The following is a 20,909-nucleotide window of genomic DNA, read 5'->3' as shown; positions in this document are numbered from 1 at the left end:
ATTTACTTTGTAAGTATTTTTATTTTTTATTTAAAAAAAGTTATGTTTTATGTAATGAGTGTGAACGTAACTGACAAGTGAGAATTTTTCTTTTTTTTTAATAAATGTCAGTAGAATCAAAATTTAAAAATGCGTATTTAGATAAATAAAAAATCAGCGCGCGCATTTTTTTAAATTTGATTATTTCAATTCATTTTTTTTTTTTTTATTTTAAAAACTCAAAAGAATGTCTCATGTCTGCTACATTCACTTTCATTTCATGTATGATATTTTCAGTTTCATAAATTTACAGCAAAAGAACAGTCAGTTCAAAATTTGAAAAATGGATTCCTGGGAAAAAATGATTTTGTCTAATTCTATATGCGCATATATAATTAGATTTAATTAAATCTGACTATGAGTCGATATTTCTAAAAATATTTTATTTCAAAATGATATCAAAAAAAAATTGAGCGGCAATGACAATAACTTTTGAATTTTAAAATTAATTCAAAAAATATTTGAAATCGGTAAGTAAAATAAATTATTAATTTTAGCAATTAATATAATAATTATGCAAATATTATTTATTCTGACAGTTATACAATTTAGTAATAAATTTTCAAATTTAAATTAAAGTATACTTTTTATTAATACCACGAATATTATATATACCAAACAAAATATATGAGTTTTAAAATAATATAAGCAAGCAATTGCTTAAGCACATGAATTTGCGCGTGCATTGCTTACAAACTGCCTAATTATTTTATCATAAACATATATTTTTATCCTTTATATATTTACTTATTAGATTTTTTTATCCATTAATATTTTTGTCTTATAGATTCTAGAATAATCGCTGATTTATTGCAAGAAAAAAAATAAACTCAAATAATTGATTTATTATTTATAATAAAATATACTCTGAGTAAATTATTTTAAATGACAGGCATTACTTGTTAAAATATAATCATAATAATAATAATAAATAAAGAATACTAATGTATTGAGATTAGTCGTGGTGGTAAAAATTAAAATTATCTAGTCGCTATATAAAGACATAGAAATTCGCGCGTCAATGCGCAGTCAATTCGCGATCCTCAAATAAAACATATTTAATATTCCATATTTTTTCTTACACACATTTTTTTAAAATTACAAAATTTCGCGCATTTAATTATTTTACAACAGAAAAGTGCTATGACAGTAATTAAAGCAGTGGTAAGATAACAATTAAAATTTATTCAAATAAAAATATGTAATATATATATAAATTCTAAATAATATAGTGTCGTAATAAATAATTTATTAATTATTTAAAAATTTAAACCCACTTAACATACATTATAATTGCGATAACTGAATTTTAAATGATTTAAATCTCGCAATCACTAAAACGAAAAATAGATACATATATTTTATTATTAATTTTAGTGGGATCATGCACCAGTCGATGTATGGATTTATTTTCAATGCATATTATTTATTTTAATTGTTTATTCTATATATTTATTCAAAGACAATCTTAAAATAATTTATTTTATTCTAACACTCGACGGTCCGTCAGTTATTCCATTCCTCGGAAACATTAATTATGTATATGATAAAAATTGTAAGTCCTAATTACTTCATTTTTAATTAATCATCTAATTAAATAATTAAATAAATTTCAGTACTTTTTAAAATGTCTCACATTGTCTACCAATTATACGGACCAATATTTCGTATCTGGCTGACAGTGTTCCCGTTCGTCGTAGTCCTAGAACCAGAAGACATAAAAAAAGTCCTGGGCAATTCGCGCAATTCTTCAAAAGTGTTTTTATACGGATTCCTGCACAATTTTCTGGGCAAGGGTTTATTGACAAGTGACGTAGAGACTTGGAAGAGCCATAGAAAAATTATGCAACCGGCCTTTCACTTAAATGTCCTGGATAAATTTGTCGGTTCTTTCAATCACGCGGCTCGTAAGTTGGTCGAGAGCTTTTCAAGTGCGGGTGAATGTCCAACTGACATCACTAATGTGATTAATGACTGCGTATACGAAGTTTTAAATGGTAAATAATTACACAATACTTTTTATTATCATTATTATTATTAATAATAATTGTATTGCGGTTATTTGTTAACAGAAACGGTAATTGGTAACGAGCGACAACCTGGTAATAAATTATTAAATAGCAAAGATTCACCATTCAGACAAGGACAGATATCATTATTTTATCGCTTATCTCATCCATGGCTGATATTCGATTGCTTTTACAAAAAAACAGACATTGGAAAAAAAGAGGAGAGACATTATCAAGTTTTATTTGATGCCTGTAAAAAAAAAATAAATAATAATGAAGAATTAAACAATAATGATTGCAATGCAAGTTCTCTTCTTGAATTCATGATAAAGACAAGTGCGAAAAATTTAGAATTTACAGAGCAGGATATTGTCAACGAATGCTGTACATTTATGCTCGCGGGTCAAGACTCGGTGGGTTCAACACTTGCAATGACATTATTTATGCTAGCGAAGTATCAAAAGTGGCAGAGTAAATGTGTCGGAGAGTTGAATGATATATTTGGTTGCGATTCAAGAGATCCGAGTTTTAAAGATTTGAAAGATATGAGATACTTGGAGATGGTTATTAAAGAAACTATGAGACTTTATCCAAGTGTTCCAATGTTCGGTCGTGTTCTTGGTGAAGATGTTAAAATTGGTATAAATTTTTATAAATAATAATTTTTTAACTCCGGAGTGATTACGGATTTTATTTAAATTCAAATTCACTGTCAGTTTTTTTTTAAAATCAATCCGCATACGGAGTAAATTGGGAGTTTGTCTTTTAGAAAAGTGGCCTGGATTTTATTTAAATCCGCATTCACTTCAATTCAAAGTTTCAATATTAAAATAAGCTTCCCTTCGGAGTATATTTCACTCCGAGGGAATTAAATAAATAAACAGTCATTTGCTCCGAATTTAACCCGCGTTCACTTCGCAAATTTTTCACAGTGTACAGATTAAAAATTTTTACTCATATATGTTCATTTTTTTTAGGTAAACACGTTATTCCAAAAGGATGTTCAGTGCTCATATTCCCACAAACAACTCATAGATTATCGCACCACTATCCAAATCCTCATGAATTTAATCCAGAGAATTTTAATTCTGATAATTCTGCTAAAAGACATCCGTATGCATACTTAGCATTCAGCGCTGGATCTCGAAACTGCATTGGTAAGATTTTTAAAAAATTTCAATTTTATTTAAATTACCTGTATTACAAAAAACAACAAAAATTGTTGGTACCGTAGCAGACAGTCATTAAGTTTCGTATTTTTAAATAAATAAATTAAGTTTTAAGAAAGAAAAATTATCTATTGTTGAGGATATATACATACATATATAACTCTACTCCCAAGTTATTTTTCTATTAGTTAAAGCATTTTTTTCTTAGTTGGAGCTTACTAAAATTTTTTCGTTTAAAAAATAATACTTATTTACTATTTAATGTATGTGATATCAAAATAATAGTAATCATAACTGTCATCATTTTCTACGTATTTAAATAAATATTCGTCCACTTTTTATTATAAAAAGTAATTATAAAATGAATTTTTATTTTATCAAAATCCAATTTCCTTCATCTTTTCTTTAATTTGTATAAGGTAAAAGACCCAGTTATTGACCCTGGTTCAGTTTCTGACCTTTTCAACTTTTTTCTTTCTTACTTAAAAAACTATTAATTTAAAAAGAAAATAAATTTTTTTTTAATTTATTGTAATTTATTCTGAGCCTAATTAATGGCAATTAAAAAAACATTGAAAATATTAACTGAATAAAAACAAATAATTTAGCCATAAGTGGCTGAGGAAGCCATTTTTTAAGTAGAGTCTCAACAGTTTATGTTAAGATGTACGATGATTGAATCTGTGCACTAATTATCATGTAAGTAAAAAAATTATCTAAAAATAGATGGATAGATCAATATGTAATTAAAATTTATTTTAACACATTTATAAAACATATTAAAATGAGTTTTGTTATTGAAATCTGAGAATCAATAACTAGGCTCAATTTTAAATCTATGGTGAAGTTGTTGACCCTAAATTTGTTTATTAAAAAACAAAATATCTGCTGTTTTTAGTCATGTATTTATTTAAAAATAAAATATTAAATAATAAAATTTCAGGTTACAAATTTGCGCTACTTGAAATGAAATCAATCATCAGCAAAGTACTGAGACATTACCAACTGGAACCAGTTCCAGGTAAAGAAGAATTAGTAACTAAATTCCGAGTTACTGCACGTGCTAAAGGCGGTCTTTGGATTAAAATAAAACCACGAATGTCTTACCAAGTGTACAATTAAAATCAATTACTTCTTCACAACCCATTGTAACTACGTCATAATTTTTGTACTTATATTTATAATTAACAATAAAAATATGCAATTAATAACAACTTTTTTTTATGATCTTGAAGTTAGCAGACAATTAAAAATTTTATGATTTTTTTTTTTCAACAAATCAATCACAAAAAAAAAAGAAACTAATAATATGCACAATTAGAAAATTGAAAAAACTATTGGCGCAATTGTTAAAAATAAATTATCATTTAGAAAAAGATCAAAAAATTATTAGACGTCGGCTAACTTCAGTATCTTTTTTTATTTTTTGACATTTGAATTTTCCATGTGTCATTCTATGGAGAAATCTCCAGAATTCTGATTGGTCTAGATTCCCCTGGTGGCGACTATGAGTACTAAGATTATCAAGAACCTTCGCGTACTTCCTCACTCAGTAAAAAAATAATAAAATCAAAATTAACTTGCATACAACAAATAGCAAGCAATTACGTGTCACTAAGATCTGAACTCAGTTTTCATATATATAATTTCCAATATATAATCATATAAAAGTAATACGTCATATAAACAAAAACATGACTTACGTGTCAGGAGGTAAATATAAAAAGTAATTTTTTTTGACTGACAGTCAGCTGGTACTTAATGTTTTTATTTTTATTTATTTTATCTAGATGGTCAAGTTCTCCAAAGCAAACCCTGGGGTATCGGTAGTATTTTTGGATTCTTCGGAGGAATTATATATGGCATCGCTATGTTGTAAGTTGCTATTTATTTATTTATCATCAGTAAACGTCAGTACTGGGCTTTAATTATTTTTACCTTGATCTATTTTGTTCCAGTTTCCAAACTCTGATTAATCCATCAGCAACCAAGTATGGAAATGGATACACCAGAAGTTATCGTCCAGGCTCTGGGTGAGTATTTTTAATGTAAAAAAAAAATTTATTCAGATTTAATAATTAAAATAAAATAATTAACGTGGGTGTTATCTAGACCACCACGTCCGCCAACATCGAAAAAAATCCACGGATTGAATTTGAAACCAACTTCAAATGTTCCCGGCGGGTGTACGAGCTGTCAAGGATAAAATAAAAAAAATAAACCCATTAATTTACATTCCAGGCGATGAGGAGCAGGAGCCAGTGGATGTAATTAAAAATAATTGACAATTAATACAATTATAATAATTTTATTATTAAAAATTAAAATATCAAAATTCATGTTACAAATTTATTGGTTTAAACATATAGTATTTGTATTTACACGAGCTATTGATCATTCAATAATATAATAATTTATGATATCAAGTACACGATCTATGATTATGATTTATTTTATTTTTGTAACAAGACCAGCAGCAATTGTCGTACCAGAAACACGGAGCATAACTCTGCCAAGTTGTTTAAAATCGCGGTAGAGTTCCAAGCAAATTGGTCGCTGAGTTGAAATCTCGATGGTAGCACTAGAGTTTTTAGGTAAGCAACGTGGTTTCTTTTTAATAACTTGCCCAGTGCTTTTGTGCAGCTGCTCTATAAGTTTCGTAATTGTCGCGGGTTCAACTAATGACTGAGAATGGAGTACCACCGGAAGTCCTTTGGTGATGGGTATAGCGATTGAAAAAATTACAACGTGAGCTTCGAAACAAGTCGTCACAGGTATGGGTTTGTAGGGGTTGCAAATAATATCACCGACTCCTATGTTCTGCTGATCTATTCCTGATAGTATTAGAGAAACATGGTCACCAGCGAAACTATTTATCAGTGGCATTTCATCAGCAGTTATTCCTAAGACAATTAATTCTTTAGTTGGAGGGCACTGTCTAATGCCTTTAATGAAAATTAAATTAATTTAACAAACCTTTTACGACTCCATTTTCATTACGAGGTAGAAGCAATACTTTGTCACCAACAGCAACCATTCCAGCTTCAACATGACCCGAGATACAGAATCCCGAGCCAGTGCCTTTGAAAACATCATTGACAGAGAAGCGGAAGGGTTTGGTGATGGGTCGCTCGGGACATTTGAAGCTGTCAATAACTTTTAGCAAAGTGGGACCACTGTACCAGCTCGACAGTCCATCAGCTTTCGGCGGAGAGACAAGATTTTCTCCAGACAATCCGCTGCAAGGAACAAAAGTCGCCGTGTCTCTGAAACCCGCTTGCTTTAGAAAGACGCTCATTTTTTCAGTTATCTCATCGAATCTCTCCTTAGACCAGTCTACGGTGTCCAGTTTGTTTACCACTACCGCGATCTGCGAAACACCTGTTGTATTTTTAATTAATAACGCGGCTGTAGGATGATAATTGTGATGATTTGAAACAAGTACCTAGTGAACGAAGAAGAAGAGCGTGTTCTCTAGTCTGTCCCCCGCTATCAAAACCAGTTTCAAACTCTCCTCTAGTGGCGTCGACTACCAGCAAAGCAACGTCAGCTTGGGTGGCACCTGTTATCATGTTTGGAATAAAATCTTTGTGTCCTGGAGCATCTAGAAGCGTTACTGACTTTGTTTCTGTTTCAAACTTTGTGTACCCAACGTCCATTGTGATTCCTCTTTCCCTAATCAATTAAAAAAATTAATTAATCAATTTATAAAAAGACTAATTAATTATTAATCACTAATTACCTTTCTTCTCCAGTTTCATCAAGAACCCAAGCGTAAGCAAAAGATTGCTTACCAATTTTCTTGCTCTCCTGCTGATACTTATGAATAAGTTTTGAGGAAACCTGCCCCAAATCACAGAGTAATCTTCCCAGTAGAGTACTTTTACCCGCATCAACATGACCCACAACCACAAGGTGCAGTTGCTCCTTAGCATCTCCACGTTTTTCCTTATAAATAGCAGCAACGTCACGTTTGTCTTCACCAGTTTTCGACTTACTCTCTGGCTCAGGAGTAACTCGGCCCGACAAAGGCGATTGGCAACGCGGAGAATACGCTTTTGAGACATTTAAATTTTTGTTTAATCCTTCGTCTTTTCTTTTGAGACCCGGCGAATTGTTTGCCGACACATTTGGACTCAATGATCTAGGATTCTCTTGTCGCGCGTGTAAATAATCACTGTCTGTATTACTCTTCAAATCGAATCCTTTTATAACTGTGCGTGTTTTCGCTGGCGTTACTTTTACTGCTGAAGGTGTTACTTGTACAGTAGGTTTTATCTTGATACCTATTACTCATTAATTACATCACGTGTTAATTAATAATTTTTATTGTTATTATCATTAATTATTTACACAATTAGTGGGTCATTTTAAATATCAAACATTTTATTTACAAATAATTTGACGATTTCATTATAAATTCCCTGAATAAATTTGAATATTTATAGTACTAGTATAAAATATTATGCTGATTAAAATAATTAATTATGCAAAAAAATAAAACATGATTACGCAATTAATTTAATTAAAAAAGAAAATTGTAAAGTTATAAATTACGTTTAAAAAAATAGTCATTTAGTTTTTTTTTAATTTATAATTGTGATGATAAGAATTATCGTCTTAAATTGGCAAGAATTAAACTATCAGGGGACGGTGATGAAAAATCAAAAGGTTTAATTTTATCACTAAATTCACATTTAGATTTTTTAACATACGGTTTTTTACTTTTCCATTTTCTACATAACATTTTACCAAAAGGTGATGCCATTTTGTTAAAGTGATGTAACTCTGCGTATTTCAAATTAATTAAAGTTAAATTGCATTCAAGTACTTCGATACTGTCGACAACAATCGAAGAACAAATCGGTTCATTTATATTATCATAGAGTTTTTTTAAATCAAAATTATCTTGTGATTTGATGTCGAGATCTTGTCCATTAGATAATTTTGTTTTGCTGGAAATAACCGCTGGTGATCCAGGCTGTCTTAGCGCTTTTGTCAAATCAATTTCCCAATTAGATTCTTTATCTTTATTTTTATCGTCATCTTTGTCTTTATCTCTGTCTTCGCAGTTATTATCTAGCTGAAGATTCTTAACATCCAGAGAAACCTTGTCGACGTCTGAGCTACGCGAAGTGTCCGACTCATCAACAGACTTAATTAATTTGCCCGGCAAATTAATTGAAGAACTTGCCATCACCTTGTTGGATAGTTTCGGAATAACAAAAGAATTTTTATTCGATTTTTTAAATGGACTAGTTGACTTTAAATGATGCGCCGTCATCTCTGCTAGAGAACCAAATGATTTTTTATCACCGTCTTTATCATCTTTAGCACTCGCATGATTGCTAATCAAACCCGATAGCGAACTAAATTTAGGTTTTTCCGAAGTAGACTTTGATTTATGACTGGCCATTAGCTCAGAAAGAGAAGAAAAACCTTGTGGTGATTTCGTCTCAGTTTTTTTCGAACCGAAAATTGTACTCGTGGGTTTTTTAATCAACAAATTTAACTTGGGTTTAAGATTATTGGGTGTCATTGTTAAGGAACCTTACCTTACCGATCAACAAGACAGCACATGAAACAAACAATCAAATTATCCAGATTAGATAAGAGTTATTTATTAGTTTTTTTTTTTTTTTTAATAATAATTTCAATAGTATATTGTGTGACGGGGATGAAACAAACCGATTTCAGACCAGGGTGTTGGCTGACATCATCCGCAGTTTGAAATCGTGTTTTATCCTGAGTTACACAGAATATTTTTCATGATTACCTGCATTGGAACTTAAAATTTCAGTATCAGAAACAAGTTAATTGAAGACCAATGGTGCGATCAACTATTACATACCTAGAGAGGAAAGTAGGACACTTCAACCCACGTGTAATTGCCTACCCGAGCCAAAGGCAAATACGCGGATTGGAACGTGCTCCCTTCCTCTGTAATGTGTAGAAGATTTTTCACCAGATCTACACCTGAAAGTTTAAATTTTTGCTATTGTTGGCAGGAAGAATGGCGCATGTGCTAATTTTTATCATGTTTTCTCATAAAAGAAAAGAACGACTTTCTTCCCACGAAAGAGGACAGGAATTCAAACTTTCGGCGCAGGTGAAAAAAATTTGTTTCTAGAATTAATTCGCGGAATCGGACTGAAATTAGCTTTTTTCGACTGGCTGTAGAGACACTGAAACTCCAAGTTTCAATGCTGGTATCATGAAAGCAGTATAGCTACCTGATTGTGTCTCTCCACGATCTTTAGCCTTGACTCCGTCTGTTCAAATAAAAAAAGTCAATTAACACCTTTAATTAATATTACAACTAACAAGATCATGTAACAAAAAATTACCAGTCTGATGCTTCGGGGGTGTAGATTTAAGAATATCATCAAGTGCCGCTTCAGCATTAAAATTATTAAGAATTATTTTATCAGTAAGTACTGAGTCAGGAATAGTATCACCGATAACGTTTCTCACAACCTCAATACACGACATAAGTTTGGCAGTATCGATTTCAGATAACTCGGACTTTTTTGCCAAAGCTGAAGCATCATCAATTTCTTCATCGTCTTCTTTAATATCTGGTTCAGTGATAAAAGAGGCGATGTTTTGCTGTTTGTTGCGGTCGTACAAAAATTGCTCAGCTGTAAAAAATAATAATAATAATAATAAGCAATCTGATTGAGCAAAATGGAGCAGATCAATCATCAAATAAATTACCTCCAGGAGATACGCAGTAGTCATCTTCTACAGAGTGTCCATACACATCATCATAGCCGTCATATTCTTAAAAATAAAATAACAATTAGGTCATATATTTAGTATATAAATAAAATATACAGATTTTAAATTCCAGAATCTTCTGTGTAACCTAAAAATTATTAAATTTATTTAAAATAAATAATTATTGTTTAAATACCATCAGAATATTTCATTGATCGAATATCTCGATGCCGCGACATGATTATGATTATTTCTTATTATTTTCTTGTTTATTATCGATAGTTTAATAACTAAAAACATTCGGAGGATTTTATATTTTAAAATAACACTCGATCACTCGTAATCGAAGTCGAATTCCATTAACTCAGGCAATTAGTCCGCGGAGGAGCGGATTTCGATCTTCTAAATGCCCTTTCTTCTTGGAAAAATAAACTACTGCGCACGCGCTCTTACACACATGAATAATAAATATGTAAATATATACAGACACATATGAATGTCAGCACCGGGTGGGAGATCGCAGGACCCGAATTGGAAAACAAGATTGAGGGGAAGTTCTGAGATAATGGAATCCTTGGAATTCTGCTGTTTAATCAGCTGATGTTTCAGAAGATTGGAGACCATATGTCAGCTGCTCAGGCGCAGTAATGGCTCCCTGACGCCACCTGGGGTAGGTTTATTGCAATATATTCAAAGCTTGATACAAAATCTATGTGAATTAAAAATTACCGTATAGAAGAAGATGACAGCATGAAAATTTCCTGATTAGAAAGAGATAATAAATTTTATTTTTCGGTCTTGTAAAAAAAACAATTCTCTTTTTTTGAAGTCTTGATTCTTGATGACGTCATACATTCTTTTGTATTCATATATTCTGAGCACACTTGTGTTGTCAAATTCTAAAGTCATTTTGTGATTAAAAAAAAAAAAGTAAGTCTGAGTAATCTCTGTAAAAATGAGCGGAAAACATTTGAGTACTGGTAAGTAATTCATTTATTTTATTTAAGTTGACATTTGAAATTTATTTATTTATATAAAAATTGTATTTGCGATGGATTTTGTAGGTTCTGTGGCACCGCCGGTGGTTCCAGGAAAATTACGTCTTTACAGCATGAGATTTTGTCCTTATGCCCAACGAGTACATCTGGTTCTTGATACTAAAAAAATTCCGTAAGATATTATTTTAAATTCAATCGTTTTGAAAAAAAGTTCAAAAATCGTGACTCATGAGGCCATGTCTAATCATTACAATTGTTTGACAATAATTACGATTATAAATAATTAATTCCGCAGGTATGATGTCGTATACATAAATTTGACAGCTAAACCTGAATGGCTGACAGAAAAAAGTCCCCTTGGGAAAGTGCCATGCATTGAATTTGAAGATGGCGAAACTTTATACGAAAGTCTTATCGTAGCTGATTATTTGAATGAAGCTCATCCAGACCAAAATCTCTATCCCAGCGACCCAAGAGCTAAGGCCAAGGATAAAATTTTAATTGAACGTTTCAATGGATTGATTTCATTGATGTACAAAGTGAGTGATCAGTTTAATTTAAAATATTTTACTGTTTATTAACAAAATGAATGTTTTCAGTTTTACCTGTCGCCTACTGTAGACCGTGACATGTTTGAAGAGGCATTGAAAGTATTAGAATTTTTTGACAGGGAGTTGGTTCGTCGGGCAAGTCCATTCTTTGGTGGAAGTAAACCTGGGATGGTTGACTTGATGATTTGGCCATGGTTTGAAAGGGCTGATATTATTCGAATCATGAGAGGTGAACAATATGTCATTCCACGTGAACGTGTTCCTCGTATTGTCAGTATTTTATTTAATATTAATCCCCAATTAATTATGATACTGAAATTAGCTGACGTCTAATAATAGTTAGATTTTTTTAAAAATGACAAATTATAAAAAAATACATGAAAAATTGCACCTGTAGTTTTTTAAATTTGCTACATGTGCACATTTTTAGTTTTTTTTTTTTTTAAATTAAATTATTTAAGAAAAAATTTTAAAATTGTCTGCTAACTTCAGGATCACGATTAATTAATTAATTAACTTAATTATTAACTAATTAATTTATTTATTTAATTAGATGGAATGGAAAACAGCAATGAAAGAAGATCCAGGTGTGAAAGTCAGTTGTCTAGAACCGGAAGTCCATGCTAAATATATGAAAAGTCGTCTTGCTGGTACTCCACAATACGATTTGCTGGTTAAATAAATCATTAATGATAATTTTATAAATTTTTTATATCTAATTTGTTAATCATTATTAATATAAATATTTTTTTATCAACAATAAAATACAAATAAACAGACGATAAATAAATTTTATTGTCATAAAATATAAAATAAAATTACAATAATTTATTGGAATCACAATAAAATGAAATGTATATGTATGTATATATATATATATTTTACTGCCTGTAATAATACTATTAATATAATAATATAATTAATAAGTACATTAATTATTAATTAACAATTATTAACAACTATTATTGAGCAATATTACAACAATCTCCAAAAATTTAGACCTTGATTTCAGGTAATCGGGTACGTACACGGAAGACTTTAATAACAAACGAAAATTTATATATATAAATAAAATAAAATAATAAAATATAAAAAATAAATAATCTAGGGAATTAAAATTATGGATCAACATCACCAACTTTCGAGGTCAAGAATGCTGCCGGATTAAAAATAAGACAGTACAGTCCATAAAATAAAAAGCACGCGAACACTAATGGAGCAGCGACCATAAATGTACGAGTGTTTTCACGCCGTAATTGTTGCAATAGATTTCTATTTTTGTCCAAAACTTCACGAAGTAATTCAACTTCACGTTCAAATATCTCACGGCTCTCTCTTGTTAACAACTTTGACAGCAGTTTTTTTTCTACCAACTCCAATCGTTGGGTTGTTTCTCTCAAAGAATCTTCTAGACGTCCCATCTACAAAATAATTTAAAATAAATAAAATGATCTTAATTAGCAAACAATTAAAAATTTTTTCATTTTTTTTCAACTCAAAAAAAAAAAATATCCACCTGTCAAAAATTTAAAAACAGTACTATTTTTAAAATTGTTTTTTATAATTTATTATTTTGAAAAAATTTATTAGACGTCAGATAATTTTAGTAGCATTGAATAAAATCAGTAATAATTAACTTATATATTTATTATTTATAAAATAATATTTTCTAACCTCAGACATTATTGAATTCTTTGAATGTTTTACTTTTGTCGTTTCCTCCTTTGGCATTTCATTGAGCATACTTTTGTTTAGAATATTTTTTTGTACCATTTTAAATTTTAAAAACCACAGAACTGTCAACTAATTTATTTTATTTATTAATTATATTATTTTTTATTTTAAAAATTTGAATTTTAATAGAACTAGAACTAGAAGTGGAAGTAGAAGCAGAAGCAGAAGTAGAACAAATAGATGGCTGAAAGTGACGATCCCGCCCCAACTATGGTGACTGGACAAACATTTAATATTTTTTTTATAGAACTTTCAACCAACAGGTGGTTGGGAAGTTTAATGTGTACGTTTCCACTTGGTCACTATTGCTTTCTTTTTTTTTTCTGTAAACATCTCAAACAATATTCCCTTTGTTCAAACAAATATCTGGAGAATTTATAAATATAGGAGAAAAAGAAATTAAAATCAATAATCATTTGCTATCAATAATTTATTTTTATTTTATTTCTGTACATGGCACTTTGTTATTTTAAAATCAATAACAAAAAAAATTACATAAACTTTATTTATTTATTAAATGTTAACTTTGGTAAAATATTTGATTTAAAAAATGATTATAATATCATAAATATGACATATATGGTAAATAATTAATATAAAATATATCTTAAAAATAATTTTTTTTAGTCAACTTGGAATTTTAAGGCAGTAAAATTTATAAAATATTTATTTATTTAAATAATCCTGACATTTTCACTCAAAATGAGAGTCAGTTTATTTTAAATAAATGAATAAATATATGGACTCTATATATTTGTTCATAGTTCAGTTCTTTTGATGGCTTGATTCGCAGCGATGATTACCGAATTTTCAGTATCGCTGATGTATCCATTTTCCCCAGTGTAATGAGTCGGATAAATGATAAGCGGAGCAGCGGACAGAGCAACGAGATCACGTTTTGGAAAATGTCCTTTCCAATTAACTCTCGGGTGCTTGTCAAAAAGAATCGGCAAGAATTCATCAACGGGAACGAGCGAGTCCAGTGGTTTTGCGTCCAGTAATTTCCTGGCCCCGGACCCTGATAGAATGTAGCCGAGAGTCCAGTAGGAATATCCGGCGTAAACTAAATAATCGGAGCCGTCAACGTACTCTTCGCTTTGTTCTTGCATTCGTTTCCTTCCTAGATAAACAAGGTCCCAGTTGATATTCAATCTGTCTAATTCTCTCATGATAAAGTTGACTTTATTGCGGAAAAAAGGTTCAAAGCGAACATCATCCTCCAGCACCATGATCCTGTTGTAATTATTATCAATGACATCATTCCAGATATTGTAGTGACTAAGAAAGCAGCCGATCTCTCCCATCTTCATGGGTCTTTTGTGGTATGGATCTGCGTACTCCGGCATCATTTTAACTCCAGAGTTTATTAGGACACTTTCATTTAATTGTTTTCCATCAACTGCGTCGACTGTTTCTGCTTCAATGCCCAATTCATCGAAGCAACGATGCATCCTGGCTCTTCTCTCAGGTCTTCTGCGCAAATTGATCATGTAAATCCGATCCAAACCCAGCTTATCTTTCTTCGGATACTTGATGAACTTCTTCATCGTCTGAGAAAGAGGCAACTCGGTTTGCAGAGACAGGATCTCCAGCTTCAAATTCGTTAGTTGCTGGTAATCTTGCTCCAGTGTGTCTTGAGTCTCCAGTGGCACCATGACAAATCCATAAACTTCATCATTGCAAACGTACATAGACGTCGAAGACAAATTAGCAGAACGAGCAAATGTTATGATGTCATCTTGAGGCCCATCATAATTTTTTAAATTATCTGATTTGTATGTAAGATAATCGCTGTTCTGTCTTCGTAAATCTGTAAGCACTGCGCTGTGAACCATCGGAACCTCATGGCAACCCGGGTCTTCGCGATTTAATATCGGAGTGTAACGTTCTGTCCGCTTGTAATAATACTCGGAAGTCATTCCCGCCCAAAAGTTACTATACATACCATCAGATTTCAACATTGGAGATGCTATGGTTTTATTCTTGGCTACCAGAAGCTCTAGAGTTCGCGGGTTTGTCAGAAACACATCAGCATCTAGCATCTAGAAAAGAAAAAGCAGATAAATATTATGATTTAAAAATAAATAGATAATTAAAAATTAAAATACTTACGAAAATATAATCAGCCCAGATTTTACGTCCAAAATGAAATAGTTCTTCGCGTAAATTAATAACATGGGTAAAACGATTTGTTGACCAATCAGCAATACCGTCTTCATCTTCGATTCCCATTGACTTTTCATCCAGTCCAACATTTACCAAATGGTAATTTGACATTTGTTCATTTAACCAGACATTTAATATTTCAATTGAGTTGTCAATATTATTGTCACTGCGAATCCTGTAGTTAATTATTTTTAAAATAAGTAGATAATTAAATTATTAATTTGAATGATACTGAGAGTAGCAGACGTCAGACAATTTTTTTATTATTACAAACAAGTTACTTAAGTACTCAAGTAAAAAAAAAAAAAGAGGAAAAATTTTTTAAGTTTTTGATTTGCAGTTTTTAAAAGTTTCCTTTCATGAATATATTATTTGTTTATTTAAAATAAATAAATTTTTTAAATGTCTGCTACTTTCAGTATCATTAATTTTAGTGATAGACAGAGGTTAGACTTACCATAAACTTATTCGATCTTTAGGATACTCAAGATTCTCAAGAAGAGTTAAAAAAAAAGGTAATGTATGGGCTTTGTTCCTCACAAGTATTCCAATTAAAACAGTCGGTTTCTTAATGACCTCATTACTAATTAAGCCAAAAAAATAAAACATCAACAGAAAGTTTAGTTTGTAAATTTTCATCTTGCCGCTGAATAATTTTCTATTGAAAAAAAACACAGTCTTCTACGGAGCCATTGACCGAACGTATACATTAAAATATATTTTATTTAAATAAATTATTTAATTGGTAATAGAAGGGATAAAATTGATAAGCCCGTTCAGAACTGACTTGTTTATCGTTTGTGCTACGGAAGATGCAGGAACAATTTTATCTCGCTCCATCTGTCCTTTTTTTTCACACATGTTTTTCTTTCTCGCTCATCGTGGATTTTATAGTTACTGAGCCTGTCTAAAAATAATTTACTTTTTTCTTAAGGATTTCAGTTTCAATTCATTGTAGTAAATAATTTTTAATAAAAAATACTGTTTTTATGTATGAAAATGTACAAAAATTTTTTTTTCTTTTTTTTACAATAACTACTGTCAGGTGATTAATTAAAATTAATCATTTTAATTTTCTGCAGGTTCCTTTGGAGTTTCTTGGGTTTTTTGTTTTTTCTTTTGTTGATAACTTAAACTAGTGCGGTCGAATTCTAAATTCATTATTCCTAAATCACCACTGTATCGATTTTTTGCAATCTGAAACAAATAAATAACAATTATCATTAATTAGTGATTAATTTATTTAATTTAGTTGTAAATTAAGGCAATTATATAAATGGTAGCATGTATTTTTAATAACCAACTCCAGTACTACATAAATTCTACCATAAAATTTGTTATTGCGGGTCGCAGATACTTTTTGTGTTACAAATTTTTGAATTTAAAAATACGTGGATTTAAAAATTTAATCATCGACTCGTCTAATAAATTTTATTGATAATTACTTGTAAATATTTTTTCCCTCTAACACTTGTTAATCTTTTATCTTGAATGATAAGAATGTTATCGGCTTCTTGACTAGCTTTGGCACCACCGAAAATCGAGGCGGTTGTAAGTTCTTCTTCAACGCGTTCTTTTCTCGGATGAATAACTAGAGTGACGTGACAGTTACTTTTAGTAGCGAAGGATCTAAACTGTGAGACAATCATGTCCTGTCTCCAATATCTGTCGAGGTGTTTTGACTGCTCAGACATGCCCATCATGAACTGCACATTATCAATTATAACATGAGCAATATCATGGACGTAGGTAGCATGTTCGACGGCTTCCATAACAACGTCTATACCCTGTTGTCCGTGAAAGGTCATAAAGTAAATAGGCAGTTTTTCAAATATGTCCGCGTAGGAATCAAAATTTTGTAGGTTTTCATCTAATGGAACTCCAGCAAGTTGCTGGAGCATCGTCCTCGCAAGTCTTGCATTGCGGATTTCAAAACTACCCCACAGAGTATTTACACCTTGCATCGCTAGGTCTAGGGAATATTCGCTCATGAATGTTGTCTTTCCGCAACCTGAAGTAAAAAATAATTTATTGAAAGCTTGAAAAAGAACAGACGTTAAAGTTTAATTAAGTAATATTTTAAAAAAGAAAATGTACCAGTTGGACCAGTAAGTACAGTAAATTCTCCACGACGATGTCCTTTTAATATTCTATTTAATGCTGGATATCTCGTCCACTTTACTCCTTGGACTTTATCTATATTTTGCAGATCACTTAGCACGTCTTCTCGCAGTGTATTAAAAGTCGTGATACTCTTGTGCCATATTGGTTGTGCTCCAGAAATGATATTCTTTAAATTATGCCCTCTTATAGCAGCAACTTTAGGTCTCGGTTGCTGATTAGTTGGTCTCACAAAGAAGCAGCGTTTTTCATTTAGTTTTTTCGAGTAATGTCTCGCTGAATCCCAGCTCGCTGAGTCATTATCGAACCAAAGAATCAATTTTCTGTAGGATTCTAGTAGAGGTAGAATTTGTAACGGCATATTTTTAAGACCGTAAGGCAAACAAATAACATTGCCAGCCTTTTCTGATATTAATGCCAATAAATCTTCAATACTCGGAACTATCACAGCAGTGCTTTCATTTTTTATTTTCTTTTCTTTGTAAATTATTAACCCGTGGGCATTTGTACTGGGAGTAGTTGTTTCTGCGAGCACCGGACTTGCAGAAAGACTTTTGAAACCTGATACTCGATTACCGAGTCCTACTAATGGGAAATAAAGTGTTGAAGATGTTTTGTCATAGTGACAGTCCAATTGATTCATTTGCCCTTGCGTTACAGGCTGTAATTATATTTTAATTATTTTACAGTTCTATTATTTTTAATAATCTGCTGACTTTATACACTTACTGGCAATGCGTAATTGCTGATGATATTATTGTACTCTTCTTCAGAAATATTTGAAATATTTTGACAATTATTTTTAACTGTCTCCCATTCTTCTGTGAAATCATTTTCGATAGTAAGATTATTTTTTAATTTTTTCAAATCGTCTGATTTTTTGGAGTCTAAAAATTGTGTCAAATTATCCCAGGTACCGGTACATCGACAGTTTTGACACATAAAATATCCTGCAAAAAAAAAAATAATTAAATTTAATGATCTTAAAGTTACAAGACAATTAAAAATTTTTGGATTTTTTTTTAAATCTACAAAAAAAGAAAAAATAGTTATAGGTAATTTAAAAAAAAATTTTTTTTATAATTTGGGTTTCTAGAAAAAATTAAAAAATTATTAGACGGCGGCTAATTTGAGTATCATTTAAATTTAATAGCTAATTTAAATTTGAATTATTTAATACTTGAATAATTTACCTGTTGCTTTATTTACAAATACTTTAAAGTCACTAGACTTTTGTGGTTTACAAATTGGACAATTGATAGCAATACAGGCATGACTTTCTTGAATTGCTATATTTTTTAATCTTAACACTTTGCGTATTTGTCCTACTGATGTTGTCGGTATTTCGTCACCAATATCATTATGGAATTTTCTAGTTTTAATCCAATTAAACTTGAATCTCTTTCCATTGATTGCAAAAAATTGCAATTGGATTTTAAATATCATCATAAATAATATTTTGACAATACCTCTAATTTATAATTTAAATTTATTATAAGACTATTGTAATCACCGATCATTGTTTGGTTATAAATTTGAATTTATAAATTCTTAAACGCGTTCTATTACTTAGTTTTTATTTTAAATTTTATGTTAATAACATCTTTCATTATGAATTAAATAATACAGTAATTAGTATTAATTTTTTATTCAAATAATATAAAAATATAAATAAATTTTAAAAAATGTAAACAAGAAAAATAATTTTATCAAAACCCACGTGCGAAACTTGACCATGAATGTTTTTTATTTCAGTTTCTCTTTAAATAACTTCAATAGTTTCTCTTTCTTTTATTTACATATATATATATATATATATATATATATATATATATATATATATATATATATGTGTGTGTGTTTTTATAACGTAGTAGTGTAAGAAAAACGCGGGAAATATTTGAAAATGAATTACTGATAATAATACTGAAGCTAGCCGATGTCAAATAATTTTTGAATTTTTGTCAAAACGGTAAATTATAAAAAAAAAAAATTTTTAGTTGTACCAAAAGATTTTTTAATTTTCTACTTGTGTAAATTGTTAATTTTTTTTTTTATAATTTATTTTTTTGAATGAAATTCAAAAATTGTTAGACATCCACTACAGGACCATGAAAATTTTTAATATAATAAAATAATAAATTTAATTTATGAATTTAAAATAATAATGATCAATTATATAAATAGTTATACATATAAATATACCTGCAACAGATAAATAAATTGATGCAATATGGTACTCGTATACATAACAAACAATAAATCCAACAAATAAGCAGATTAGCAATGAAAAAGTGGCTAGAAAAACTTTGCTACGATATGATTCCTGAGAGATCTCCAAATTTTGACGTTCTCTGATGCCATTTATTGTGTCGTTAAAATTAATATGTCTTCTGCGATTTATTTCACCCTGTAAATTAGGTTGTTCTTGTGTACGATTGAATCCATTGTTTAAATGAACAATTCTTCGTCTGAGATTTATTTCGTTGTTCAAATTACGTCGATTTCCACCTACGTAGAAATCTCCAATGTTTTGATTGTTCATTTCCATCAATGGTACATTTTCTTGAGCCGATTCTAAATCAGTGACTTTCAAACACATTGTCTGTAATTATTTTTTATTTACTGTTGATAATATCAATTAATAATTCAAGTTGCGGGGTTTGAAAGATTTGTTTGTTATTTTAATCAGACGATTTAAGATTTTTCGTAAGAGATTGATTTTTTTTAGCAGCTTAATGAGTTTCAATTAAATTAAATTACTTACAAATTTTTGGGCTTTCTAATAAAAAGTATAGTTTAAAAAAAAATTTAATCGTTCAATTTTGTAATTAATGGTGGTAAAATGAGCGCAGGAAAATATTCAAATATCAATATCAAAATATTAAATTTAATTAAATGATCATCGCAAAATGTAACAAGCAATCCCACTGGTAATCAAACATGTAATGACACCGGCAATAGATAGATCAGTGGCCAGATCATAATAATTCAAAACATAACAGATAACAACAGCAAGAAATAAACAATTTTCAACTATCAAAATAAACATATAAATTGTCTTGTGTAAATTTGTTTTGAAAATCGTATCTGATGAAATTTTAGTGCCACTACTGTTGTTATTGTTGTCATTGTCGTTATTGTTATCTTCGGGTACGCCGACTACGGTACCATTAACTGGTTGTCTGAAATTCATTCTATAAGTATTCAAATTCGGACGCCGATCTTGACGATTGCGTTCTCTTCCTCTACGTAGATTGAGTGGTTCATTATTTATATCTTCTGGAGATGTATATTCATGTGATTCTCTAAAGTTAATTGGCTTAAAACACATTTTCTATTTATAAATTATAAACTCTTATCAGTTTTAATTAATAGTAAAATACTATAAATTTCGAATTT

General features: G+C 30.1%; 7 protein-coding genes across 9 annotated transcripts; 3 read left to right on the top strand and 4 right to left on the bottom strand.

The window, feature by feature from the left end:
* The first annotated feature begins 1,130 nt into the window (after positions 1-1,130).
* LOC103577337 (probable cytochrome P450 4aa1) lies at positions 1,131-4,404 on the top strand. Of its 2 annotated transcripts, XM_008557930.2 has the most exons (5): positions 1,131-1,203; positions 1,656-2,036; positions 2,112-2,687; positions 3,026-3,205; positions 4,161-4,404. In XM_008557930.2, the coding sequence occupies exons 2-5, from the start codon at positions 1,667-1,669 to the stop codon at positions 4,337-4,339; spliced, it is 1,305 nt and encodes a 434-aa protein (XP_008556152.1). In that variant the 5' UTR covers positions 1,131-1,203; positions 1,656-1,666; the 3' UTR covers positions 4,340-4,404. The 2 variants fall into 2 exon arrangements, with proteins under 2 accessions (XP_008556152.1, XP_014297908.1); XM_014442422.2 differs by lacking the exon at positions 1,131-1,203 and having other exon boundaries at positions 1,640-2,036.
* A 324-nt stretch (positions 4,405-4,728) lies between these two features.
* Positions 4,729-5,646, top strand: LOC103577334 (uncharacterized). The gene is made up of 4 exons (XM_008557925.1): positions 4,729-4,930; positions 5,008-5,092; positions 5,176-5,250; positions 5,330-5,646. Exons 1-4 carry the CDS (start codon positions 4,912-4,914, stop codon positions 5,421-5,423), a joined length of 273 nt encoding a protein of 90 aa, XP_008556147.1. The 5' UTR covers positions 4,729-4,911; the 3' UTR covers positions 5,424-5,646.
* An 11-nt stretch (positions 5,647-5,657) lies between these two features.
* LOC103577335 (protein HBS1) lies at positions 5,658-10,536 on the bottom strand. Of its 2 annotated transcripts, none has more exons than XM_008557926.3 (8): positions 10,134-10,536; positions 9,935-10,000; positions 9,565-9,858; positions 9,451-9,489; positions 6,960-7,509; positions 6,663-6,892; positions 6,194-6,598; positions 5,658-6,120 (listed from the first exon to the last, which is right to left on the bottom strand). In XM_008557926.3, exons 1-8 carry the CDS (start codon positions 10,174-10,176, stop codon positions 5,666-5,668), a joined length of 2,082 nt encoding a protein of 693 aa, XP_008556148.1. In that variant the 5' UTR covers positions 10,177-10,536; the 3' UTR covers positions 5,658-5,665. The 2 variants fall into 2 exon arrangements, with proteins under 2 accessions (XP_008556148.1, XP_008556149.1); XM_008557927.3 differs by having other exon boundaries at positions 6,960-7,503; positions 10,134-10,535.
* A 91-nt stretch (positions 10,537-10,627) lies between these two features.
* LOC103577336 (pyrimidodiazepine synthase) lies at positions 10,628-12,265 on the top strand. The gene is made up of 5 exons (XM_008557929.3): positions 10,628-10,917; positions 11,002-11,107; positions 11,231-11,474; positions 11,535-11,756; positions 12,040-12,265. Exons 1-5 carry the CDS (start codon positions 10,893-10,895, stop codon positions 12,166-12,168), a joined length of 726 nt encoding a protein of 241 aa, XP_008556151.1. The 5' UTR covers positions 10,628-10,892; the 3' UTR covers positions 12,169-12,265.
* Positions 12,252-13,439, bottom strand: LOC103577333 (uncharacterized). Its single transcript, XM_008557924.2, has 2 exons — positions 13,161-13,439; positions 12,252-12,907 (listed from the first exon to the last, which is right to left on the bottom strand). Exons 1-2 carry the CDS (start codon positions 13,257-13,259, stop codon positions 12,605-12,607), a joined length of 402 nt encoding a protein of 133 aa, XP_008556146.1. The 5' UTR covers positions 13,260-13,439; the 3' UTR covers positions 12,252-12,604.
* Positions 13,440-13,788: 349 nt separating this feature from the next.
* Positions 13,789-16,295, bottom strand: LOC106693048 (glycosyltransferase 25 family member). The gene is made up of 3 exons (XM_008557923.3): positions 15,844-16,295; positions 15,333-15,561; positions 13,789-15,262 (listed from the first exon to the last, which is right to left on the bottom strand). The coding sequence occupies exons 1-3, from the start codon at positions 16,023-16,025 to the stop codon at positions 13,979-13,981; spliced, it is 1,695 nt and encodes a 564-aa protein (XP_008556145.1). The 5' UTR covers positions 16,026-16,295; the 3' UTR covers positions 13,789-13,978.
* Positions 16,296-16,382: 87 nt separating this feature from the next.
* LOC103577331 (mitochondrial DNA helicase) lies at positions 16,383-19,256 on the bottom strand. Its single transcript, XM_008557922.2, has 5 exons — positions 18,701-19,256; positions 18,237-18,457; positions 17,484-18,168; positions 16,832-17,397; positions 16,383-16,583 (listed from the first exon to the last, which is right to left on the bottom strand). Exons 1-5 carry the CDS (start codon positions 18,954-18,956, stop codon positions 16,455-16,457), a joined length of 1,857 nt encoding a protein of 618 aa, XP_008556144.1. The 5' UTR covers positions 18,957-19,256; the 3' UTR covers positions 16,383-16,454.
* Positions 19,257-20,909: the final 1,653 nt, after the last annotated feature.

This window comes from Microplitis demolitor, chromosome 6 (genome assembly GCF_026212275.2).
Source record: "Microplitis demolitor isolate Queensland-Clemson2020A chromosome 6, iyMicDemo2.1a, whole genome shotgun sequence".
In the NCBI taxonomy this organism is placed as follows: Eukaryota; Metazoa; Arthropoda; class Insecta; order Hymenoptera; family Braconidae; genus Microplitis; species Microplitis demolitor.
The sequence above is the reverse complement of the archived record's forward strand: the minus strand, read 5'-3'. Positions and strand labels throughout refer to the sequence as shown.

Bases quoted from the DNA above. Each gene is read 5' to 3' on its own strand.
- LOC103577336 (XM_008557929.3), top strand. From the start codon at position 10,893: ATGAGCGGAAAACATTTGAGTACTG. The intron at 11,475-11,534 runs GTGAGTGATCAG...GAATGTTTTCAG, and splicing joins TGATTTCATTGATGTACAAA to TTTTACCTGTCGCCTACTGT. The intron at 11,757-12,039 runs GTCAGTATTTTA...TTATTTAATTAG, and splicing joins GTGAACGTGTTCCTCGTATT to ATGGAATGGAAAACAGCAAT.
- LOC106693048 (XM_008557923.3), bottom strand. From the start codon at position 16,025: ATGAAAATTTACAAACTAAACTTTCTGTTGATGTTTTATTTTTTTGGC. The intron at 15,562-15,843 runs GTAAGTCTAACC...AATTAACTACAG, and splicing joins AAAGATCGAATAAGTTTATG to GATTCGCAGTGACAATAATA. The intron at 15,263-15,332 runs GTAAGTATTTTA...TTTCTTTTCTAG, and splicing joins TCTGGGCTGATTATATTTTC to ATGCTAGATGCTGATGTGTT.
- LOC103577334 (XM_008557925.1), top strand. The intron at 5,093-5,175 runs GTAAGTTGCTAT...ATTTTGTTCCAG, and splicing joins ATATATGGCATCGCTATGTT to TTTCCAAACTCTGATTAATC. The intron at 5,251-5,329 runs GTGAGTATTTTT...GGTGTTATCTAG, and splicing joins AGTTATCGTCCAGGCTCTGG to ACCACCACGTCCGCCAACAT.
- LOC103577335 (XM_008557926.3), bottom strand. From the start codon at position 10,176: ATGTCGCGGCATCGAGATATTCGATCAATGAAATATTCTGATG. The intron at 6,599-6,662 runs GTACTTGTTTCA...AAAATACAACAG, and splicing joins TCTTCTTCTTCGTTCACTAG to GTGTTTCGCAGATCGCGGTA. The intron at 6,121-6,193 runs GTTTGTTAAATT...TAATTGTCTTAG, and splicing joins TGAAAATGGAGTCGTAAAAG to GAATAACTGCTGATGAAATG.
- LOC103577331 (XM_008557922.2), bottom strand. From the start codon at position 18,956: ATGATGATATTTAAAATCCAATTGCAATTTTTTGCAATCAATGGAAAG. The intron at 18,169-18,236 runs GTAAGTGTATAA...ATATAATTACAG, and splicing joins TCAGCAATTACGCATTGCCA to CCTGTAACGCAAGGGCAAAT. The intron at 16,584-16,831 runs GTAATTATCAAT...TATTTGTTTCAG, and splicing joins GAGGGAAAAAATATTTACAA to ATTGCAAAAAATCGATACAG.
- LOC103577333 (XM_008557924.2), bottom strand. From the start codon at position 13,259: ATGGTACAAAAAAATATTCTAAACAAAAGTATGCTCAATGAAATGCCA. The intron at 12,908-13,160 runs GTTAGAAAATAT...ATTATTTTGTAG, and splicing joins AGAATTCAATAATGTCTGAG to ATGGGACGTCTAGAAGATTC.
- LOC103577337 (XM_008557930.2), top strand. From the start codon at position 1,667: ATGTCTCACATTGTCTACCAATTATACGGACCAATATTTCGTATCTGG. The intron at 2,688-3,025 runs GTATAAATTTTT...CATTTTTTTTAG, and splicing joins TGGTGAAGATGTTAAAATTG to GTAAACACGTTATTCCAAAA. The intron at 3,206-4,160 runs GTAAGATTTTTA...ATAAAATTTCAG, and splicing joins TGGATCTCGAAACTGCATTG to GTTACAAATTTGCGCTACTT.